Below are 9,209 nucleotides of genomic sequence, written 5' to 3' on the forward strand. Positions count from 1 at the left end.
GGAAGAAGAGAAGAGAGGGGGAAACATAAGAGGAAATAAGTTGAACAGGAAGAGGACAAGAGAGCAGAGGAAATGGGGTGAAGAGGAAGAGAAGTGGAAGAGGAGATGACAGGAGAGAACGCGAGAGAAGAGGAAATGAGGAAGCTTGTGAGGAAGTAAATTGAACAGGAAGAAGAGAAGAGAGGAGAAATAAGAGGAAGATGGTGTGGGAAACAAAAGGAGGGGAAAGGAAGGAGGAAAGGAGGAGGAGAGGAAGAGCAGATGAGAGGATCTGAGGAAACCAGAGGAAGGGTTAGGAAAGGACAGATAGTACAAGATAGTCGAGGAACCAGGAGGAGAGGAAACCAGAATAGGAAGAGAGAATAGAGGAGGAAACATGAGAGCAGAGGAAATGAGATGATGAAGAGGAAGAGAAGAAGAGAGGAGGAGAAGTGGAAGACGACAGGAGGGAACACAAGAGGAGAGGAGATGAGGACGCTTGTGAGGAAACAAGCTGAACAGGAAGAGGAGAAGAGAGGAGAGATAAGAGGAGGGGGAAGGGAGGAAGAAGAGAAGAGAGGGGGAAACATGAGAGGAAATAAGTTGACCAGGAAGAGGACAAGAGAGCAGAGTGGAAACAAGAAGATGATGGTGTAGGAAACAAGAGGAGGGGGAAGGGAGGAGGAAAGGAGGAATACGAGAGAAGAGGAATCAAGAGGAGAGGAAATAAGAGGAGACGAGAGGTGGAAGCTTGTGAGGAAATAAGTTGAACAGGAAGAGGAAGAGAGAGGAGAAATGAGAGGAGAGGGAAGGGAGGAAGAAGAGAGGAGACAAGGAAACATGGGAGGAAATAAGTTGAACAGGAAGAAGAAAGGAGATTGGAGGAGAAACAAGAGGAGGGGGAAGGGAGGAGGAAAGGAGGAATACGAGAGAAGAGGAATCAAGAGGAGAGGAAATAAGAGGAGACGAGAGGAGGAAGCTTGAGAGGAAATAAGTTGAACAGGAAGAGGAAGAGAGAGGAGAAATGAGAGGAGAGGGAAGGGAGGAAGAAGAGAGGAGATAAGGAAACATGGGAGGAAATAAGTTGAACAGGAAGAAGAAAGGAGACTGGAGGAGAAACAAGAGGAGGATATAGAGGAGAGGAAACCCGGAAGAGGAAAAGAGAAGAGAGGAGAACCGGATAGGAGAGGAAGTGAGGAGAGGAGGGAAAGGAAACCAGAGGAATATGAGGAAAGGATAGTATAGAAAACAAGAGGACAGGAAATGACAAACGCAGAAGTAAATAAACAAGAGGAGAGGAGAGAGGACAAGGAAAGAGGAGAGGAAATGAACAGAGAGGAGGAGAGAGGAAACATGGGGGAGGAAGTAAAGAAAAGAGGAGATCCAGTCATCCTGACGAGAAGTGGATTTGATCCAAGCGTCGCTCTCGTCTCTGGTTTTTATTTGACGGACAGAGCGGTCGCTCCTGCAGCTCAGACGTCACGTCAGTCACATCGAGACTAAAATGTTTGTGTGATCTTTGACTTCAGGACGAACAGAGACGCCTAAATCACACATGATCTAATGTCTTCACTGTAATTACACTATTGTTGCTATTTTTAGAGGATTTCCAAACCCATTACACCAAAAATAGCCTTTTTAAAGTCAAACTGATCGCAAATCCACCACAACAATCTGTGGCAGGATGTAAAAACTGAGCACAAACTTAATTTAAACGTCTCTTTTTTTAACGTTTCTTTAGGAAAAATGTGGATTTCTGCCGTCGTTTTGTTTTTTTTGAAGCTGCGGATTCGACGGTGCGTCTGACTGAAACCATCATCTGCCTCTCTCGGAGGAACAGACGTGAAGGCTTCACACGCTGGAATCAAACACTCGCTAAAATATGCTAATGTGAGCTTTCAGATCTGGGACACACACACACACATAATGATGAAAAACCCCCATGATGCCTCTGCTTTCCCCTAAAAACACACACACACACACACATAACCATGTTAATGTCTTTCTTTCACTTCTTCCTCTCACCTCTAGCCGAGAGTTTTTTGGTGTTGATGATTTTGGCGGCGTACTCTTGGCCTGTGCAGAGTTTGACACAGCGGCGCACCACTGAAAAGGCCCCCCTGGGAAACAAAGACAGGAGACAGGAGGAGGAGAAGGGTCAGCTGCCATATAAAGCTTTGTCAGCATCAAAGAGGCGTCTCAGCTATCAGATTGTCCTCGCAGTTGTCCTGGACGCCGCTCTGCTTTCAAGCCGCCCTGATCTGAATGCCTGATATACATGAAACTGGGGTTTTACACAAGCCTGCATCACTGCGGCATTTAAACCCACATATAACGCAGTGTAACACACAACATTAACATCACTTTTTGCCATCTTTGTAGAACATTTTATGATATTAAATCGACAAAACATACAATTTCCATTCTATATCTGTGCTTTTGTCAGCTGTTCGCACAACAAACTGACATTTTTTTGGGGGAAAAGCAGAAAATAGATGCTACAAGCCTCAATTAGTTAGTTAACAATGGTAGCAAATGGTAGTTACTGTAGCTAGCTCTTGTAGTTAACTAGCAACTATAGTTAGCTAACTACTTAAGGTAGTTACTGCCATTACCTAGCAACTGTGGTTATCTATTGTAGTAAGCTAGCTACTGTAGTTAACTAATACAGTAAGATAAGCTAGTAAAGTACAGGGGTACAGTTAATTAGCTACTTTAGTTAGCTAGCTACTTAAGTTAGTTACTGTAATTACCTAGCAACTGTGGTTAGCTATTTTAGTAAACTAGCTACTGTAGTCAGCTACTGTAGTAGCTACATTTAATTAGCTACTGTAGTTAGCTAATAGAATTAGTAAGATAATCTAGTAAACTACCGTGGTACAGTTAATTAGCCACTTTAGTTAGCTAGCTACTTAAGTTAGTTACTGTAATTACCTAGCAACTGTGGTTATCTATTGTAGTAAGCTAGCTATTGTAGTCAGCTACTGTAGTTAACTAATACAGTAAGATAAGCTAATAAACTACAGTGGTACAGTTAATTAGCTACTTTAGTTAGCTAGCTACTTAGTTACTGTAATTACCTAGCAACTGTAGCCCACTACTGTTGTAAAGTTAATTAGCTACTGCTGTTAGCTAACACAGTAAATTAGCTATCATGTTGGCTATTTAAATTAGTAAAATAATCTAGTAACCTACAGTGTTACGGTTAATTAGTTACTGTTATAAGATAGCTAGCTATGGTAGTTTAAAGGTAGTTAACCCCGGTTAGTTAGCAACTAACGTTATTTTCTACTATAGTTAGTAACTACAGTTAGTTACATTATCATAACTGATTGTAGCTACTATAGCACAGTTAATTAGCTTGTAAGCTTAGCTACTGTAATAATTGGCCAGTACTGTAGTTAGCTGCTGTAGAACAGTTAGCTGGCTACTGTAGTTAGCTACTACAGTTAGTTAACTATAATTTGCAACTAAAGATAGCTAGCTATTGCAGTTAGCTGCTGTAGAACAGTTAGCTGGCTACTGTAGTTAGCTACTACAGTTAGTTAACTATAATTTGCAATTAAAGATAGCTAGCTATTGCAGTTAGCTACAGTGGTACGGTTGATAAGCTACTTTCATTAGCTAGATTCTACAGTTGGCTGGCTAAGATTGCTACAAAAGTGAGTTAACAACTGTACTAGTGCAGTTAATTAGCTACACTTAGCTAATACAGTTAATTAGTTAATTACTGTGATTGGCAATTAATTCCAAACCAAACAAGGCAATCAAATCAGAGGGAAATCAAAATTAAGGGTCACAAATTCTCATTCAACAACCTGTGTCAGATATTATTACTTTTAATTCTTTATCCAGTAATCATCAGGCACATCCAGGCAGCAAGGCCCCCTGTGGTCACACCTGTGGTCACACCTGTGGTCAGGATAGGATGTGACACCTGATCCGTCTGTATTCAGTCTGAAACTGCAGCCAGTCTAACAGGATTAATTCTCTGTGACTTAAACTAATTCCAACGATGCGAGTGGCTTCAGATGTCAAGAATCAGAGGAAGCGAGCAGCGTTTCAGGGATAAGTGCCGTACCTGCGTTGGCGTCGGAGTTTTTAGGGCCACATTTGCTCATCAAACCCAACAGAGACAAACAGAAATAACCACCTCTGTCATTTCTGAAGGCTAATTTTATCTCACCTCAGTATTGTTATGCAATGAAACACTCACACTCCCCTCTGAGCCGCTGCTTCTCTCACAAGCACTCCAACATGCATACATTATGAGGTGCCGCGGTGAGTAAGCACGACGCCCGCTGACACTCGGCCGCGTGGTAGGAAAAGGCTGCGGCGCTCCGACATGACGGGTTATCTGCAGGGCAGGTGGGAGTCAGGAGGAGGTCTGGACCTGGATCCAAAACCTGGATTTGTTAAACTCAGCATGTAACGAACCTTCACCGTCTTATTTTAGAAACAAACAACCAGGTAGCCATAAAAACAAATAAGTAATAAGTCTCTCATAGTCTTAATTTATATTACCTTATGCTGCTGAAGGCTACAACATGTAGTTAAAAGCTCAAGAAGAAGCTAATAAGTTTAAAATTAAGTCAAACTTTAATATTAGGGTGTATTTGATGTTTTAATCGCATATTTTTTTGTTTTAAATATGTATAATTACACAATATTTGAAGTAATTTATGGCTTTTGTTGATTAAATTGCATAAATATGGCATTTAAAATGATAGACTGGTGCTGAAACGATCAAAAGTCAATTGATTGAACGCCAAACAAATTGATTTTTTAAATGTATTTAAAACACACACCAGAGAGACATAATTAGAGACCAGCTGTTCAACACAGAGGAGATCAGAGCAGCTGAGGTGACGGTTGAGCCCCACAGGAGCCGGTGGAGACCAAAACAGAGTGAATATTGGACTTTGGATAGACGCACATGAATGTTAACGTTGATCCGTAACTGCTGGATGTGTAAAAACGCTGGTTATTGCTTCACTACAGGTCGAAATATTTATTTAAATGTATTAAAATGTTCGATATTGTGTTTGCTACTTGTTTCTGCTGCCAGCAAATGGCCAAAATAATCAGTTAATGAAGGTTTAAACTGTCAGATGTGACATGTTAAATCAGTAGAGTAGTAAACATACGGGTCGACTGTGAACGCAGCTTATTAAAACCAATTAAGACAGTTTACATGTGGCGGACCCTGCCACCTTTCCAGCTTCAGACTTTGTTCTGGGAACTCTGAGTAAAGCTTGTTTATTCGCTTGTGTTACCTCATTAATTTAATTAAATTTAAAGTTTTACATTTCTTCTCCAAATCTACACAGCGACCCTTTAAATAAACTCATGTGTTGTTGTAATTTGCGACTAAAAACGAAAAGAAACGTTCCAGATGTTTATTTTTTTGGTCGTCTGACGCCACCTAAATGAGCAAAACATCTAATTAAAATATGTTAAAGCGATCAGAAACTGTTGACGGAGAAGTTTTAATCGAAGCCCGTCCATCAGAAACACACACACACACACACACACACACACACACACACACACCTACACACACACACACACACACACACAAGAAGAGGTGACAGCAGCAGCAGAACAGCAATGCGAGCTGTGTGTTATCATGCAGCTGCAGCTACTCCAGCATCTCTATTGTCTTTAACTTATCACATCCCACACACACACACACACACACACACACACACACACACACACACACACACACACACACAGGGCTGGAGATCCCAACTCATCCCAACAGTCTGTAAAATAATAAATAAATGAAAAAAAAAAGCTGAAAGCATCCTCTCAACACTGAACTCAACTTGCTATTTTCTCCCTCCGGCGCTGTGGAATAAATGTTCCTGTGAGGCAGCAGAGAGAGAGAGAGATCCTCTCTTCACCCACGCACAACCTGACAGAGACACTGAGTCCACTTTGCATCTTCCCACTGAGGCACCCGGAGCCTCTTCAGTCTCTCTCAGTTTGTCTGCATCCTACATTAGTTGAGGCCACACATCCTCCATCTCTCCATTCCTTCTAGTTTAAACCACATCAGGACACACCTCATCAGACCAGCAGCGGCATCATGACATCTGACTCCCTCTATAAAGCTGTGATGATCTGGGGAGATTAATTCCGACACATCAGCTTGTTCCCCCTGATATTAAGACTGTTTGTCCCTAATTAGCCTTTGGGCAGACAGCAGGAGGAGGAGGAGGAGGTGATGGAGGAGGAGGAGGGCGCACAGAGGCGCTCCTGAGCTCCTCATCATGCAACAATCCAACTATGATTAAAAGAGAACAAAACAAGGCATGCACAGAGGAATAATCAGGATTTGAGGCTAATTTTAGATGCAGGAGCAGGTTTTAGTTGTGGAGGATGGATGGATGGATGGATGGATGGATGCGGCTCCATCATCCCACCCCCCGGTTCGGTTCGGACACAGGGTCAGGCTCACAGGAGGAATGTAAAATGTAACGCTTACTTGCCGAGCTCCTCGTACAGCTGGTATTCATCTGTGAAGCGTGTACAAGTTGTGGTGGCCATGATGCAGGACGGGTGCGGGAGAGTCCGGAATGCGCGGTGCGTCGCTGCGGACGGGGAGAACCTCGGGCTCTGTAGTCTCCGCCCACCTCTCAGACCTCCGGACGGTTCGGCTGCAGCCACGCACGCATTCAAGCACACACACAGAGAGAGAGGGAGAGAGACACGCGTGGCTCGGACAGGCAGCTGCGGGGTTTCTCCTCCTCTCTCTCTCTCTCTCTCTCTCTTTAAATACCGCACACACTCGTTACTGTGAGCTCGTCACGTGACGCGCGCAAAGAAATAAAGAAAAAGTGAAGTGCGCGCTGATTGGAGAGGGAGTGCGCGCGGGGGGGGGGGGGGGGGTGATTGCGAGTTATTATGATAAATCATATGATGGAGAGCAGATCCATAATGAGATTACTGCACTTGAAGCTCACCGGAGCTCCGCGTGAGGAGGAACTCAGTCAATCAGGACCGGGAGAGGAAATTTAATGTGCTTCTTCTTCTTCTTCTTCTTCTTCTTGGAGCACTTTGGTAATTGCACAAGCTCTTTTGTTTTGGCTGCATAAAACAAAATAGTTCCATTTTGGCAGGGCCGGATGAATCTATCAGGGGGGCCACCAGGGGCCACAAGTCTGCAGTCTGGCCCCCCCCACTAACCAGTTTTAATATGGGGGTCAGTTTTGGGTTGGCACATACAACCCCGGGGGAAACGACAAATCCTTAATTCAGACACGGCATAAAGGGGACTTAAAGGGATATTCCGGTGTAAGTTTAATCCATGTTCTAACACACCGTGACACCTATAGGACCCCCCCTTGAGAGATCAAGTTAGCAGACCGCTAATTTACGGAGATTTATCAACCTCAGAAACGACCGCACGACAACAATACACTGCAGTAAATGGATCCAAATATAAACCGCCACCAAAAAGCCACAAATAATGCTCAGAACAGCACCAAACTTCAGCAACAGTACAAATAGGGTCTCAGCACATAGTCCGGGGCATCTAACCTCCGCTAGCTTAGCTGGATTTCTATTGTGAAGCTAAAAACAGATTTCAACTCTCCTCCATCAGCTTCCGGGTCGGGGAAGTCCCGACGCGACGATTACCGAGTGCGGTTAGAAATGCTCAATTCCGTTCTTTTCCCTGTCCGCTCTCGATAATTACTGTTATAAACTGGCAGGTAAGACACATATGAACTTTGATTGCTTTTCCATGGAGTCATAATCATACATTTTCATCCATGAGCCGCGGAACTCTACTGCACTCGGTAATCGACTCGTCGGGACTTCCCGTCAACAGGAAGCTGCTGCAGAAGAGTGGTAAATTTAGTCAGCTTTTCAGTAGAAATCCAGCTAAGCTAGCGGAGGTTAGATGCCCCGGACTATGTGCTGAGACCCTATTTGTACTGTTGCTGAAGTTTGGTGCTGTGCTGAGCATTATTTGTGGCTTTTTGGTGGCGGTTTATATTTGAATCCATTTACTGCAGTGTATTGTTGTTGTGCGGTCGGAATATCCGGTGTAAGTTTAATCCATGGTCTAACACACAGTGACACCGAGTAGGAACTCTCTCTCGAGAGATCAAGTTTTCCGACTGCTAGTTTATGTAGTTTGAACATCCTCAGAAATGACCGCACGATAACAATACAACACAACTCACCACTCTCCTGCAGCAGCTTGCTCGTTGTGGGGAAGCCCTGACTAGGCGATTGCAGAGTGCAGTAAGAAATGCTCAATTCTGTTCTTTTCCCTGTCCGCTCTCGATAATAACTGTTATAAACTAGTTGGTAAGACACATATGAACTTTGATTGCTTTTCCATGGAGTCATAATCATACATTTTCATCCATGAGCCGCGGAACTCTACTGCACTCGGTAATCGACTCGTCAGGACTTCCTCACAACGAGCACGCTGCTGCAGGAGAGTGGTGAGTTGTGTCGTCTTTTCAGTAGAAATCCGGCAAAGCTAGCAGATGATTGATACCTTGAACTATGTGCTGAGACCCTATTTGTACTGTTGCTGAAGTTTGGTGCTGTTCTGAGCATTATTTGTGGCTTTTTGATGGCGGTTTCTTGTTGGAGACATAGACTGCAGCGTATTGTTGTCGTGCGGTCTTTTCTGAGGTTGATAAAACTACATACGCTAGCGGTCGGAAAACTTGATCTCTCGAAGGAGGGTCTTACTCGGTGTCACGGTGTGTTAGACCATGGATTAAATTTACGCTGGAATATCCCTTTAAAACAGTGTTTACAATTTCAAAATTTTTAATCGGGTAGTAAAACTGCTGAGACACTTTATTTATTTCCGCCTTTCCCTTCTGCACAAAATCAATGCAAGAAATCTGTTGTTGTGTTACTGATGCTGACTACCTGTCGGGGGCCACAGGGGGGTCAGAAACAAAGACAGTTAAAGGGCAACTCCACCAGTTCAGTAGTGATGCAACAGTCAGCTGTCAGACAGTTTGCTGTCAGAATTTCAGCAATCCCATTTACATTTACATTTAGAGCATTTAGCAGATTGTTTTTGTCTAAAGCGACTTACAATAAGTACATTTGTCACAAGAGAGAAACCACAACATCACCGTAGCAAAACAACTGTCAAGCCCTTATCTGAGGATCGTAACTGCATAAGTGCTGTGATTGAAGTGCTAACGATACGAACAAACACGTGCATGTACATTTTATTTTATTTT

The 9,209-nt window shown here is 43.4% G+C and overlaps 1 protein-coding gene across 14 annotated transcripts in view; it reads right to left on the reverse strand.

Annotated features, from left to right (window-relative positions):
* The window catches only part of LOC115592535 (calcium/calmodulin-dependent protein kinase type II subunit beta-like), a 49,795-nt gene extending 43,008 nt beyond the window's left edge, over positions 1 to 6,787 (reverse strand). For 5 of the 14 annotated variants that reach the window (XM_030435406.1, XM_030435404.1, XM_030435410.1 and 2 more), the window contains exons 1-2: positions 6,473 to 6,785; positions 2,005 to 2,099 (exon numbers count right to left, since the gene is read on the reverse strand). In XM_030435406.1, the coding sequence (XP_030291266.1) occupies positions 2,005 to 2,099; positions 6,473 to 6,534 (157 nt within the window). In that variant the 5' untranslated portion in view covers positions 6,535 to 6,785. Of the gene's footprint in view, positions 1 to 2,004; positions 2,100 to 6,472 lie in introns of all 14 variants that reach the window. The other 9 variants (XM_030435408.1, XM_030435407.1, XM_030435405.1 and 6 more) reach the window with 3 other exon arrangements.
* Between the last annotated feature and the right edge of the window lie 2,422 nt (positions 6,788 to 9,209).

This window comes from Sparus aurata, chromosome 12 (assembly GCF_900880675.1).
Source record: "Sparus aurata chromosome 12, fSpaAur1.1, whole genome shotgun sequence".
Lineage (NCBI taxonomy): Eukaryota > Metazoa > Chordata > Actinopteri > Spariformes > Sparidae > Sparus > Sparus aurata.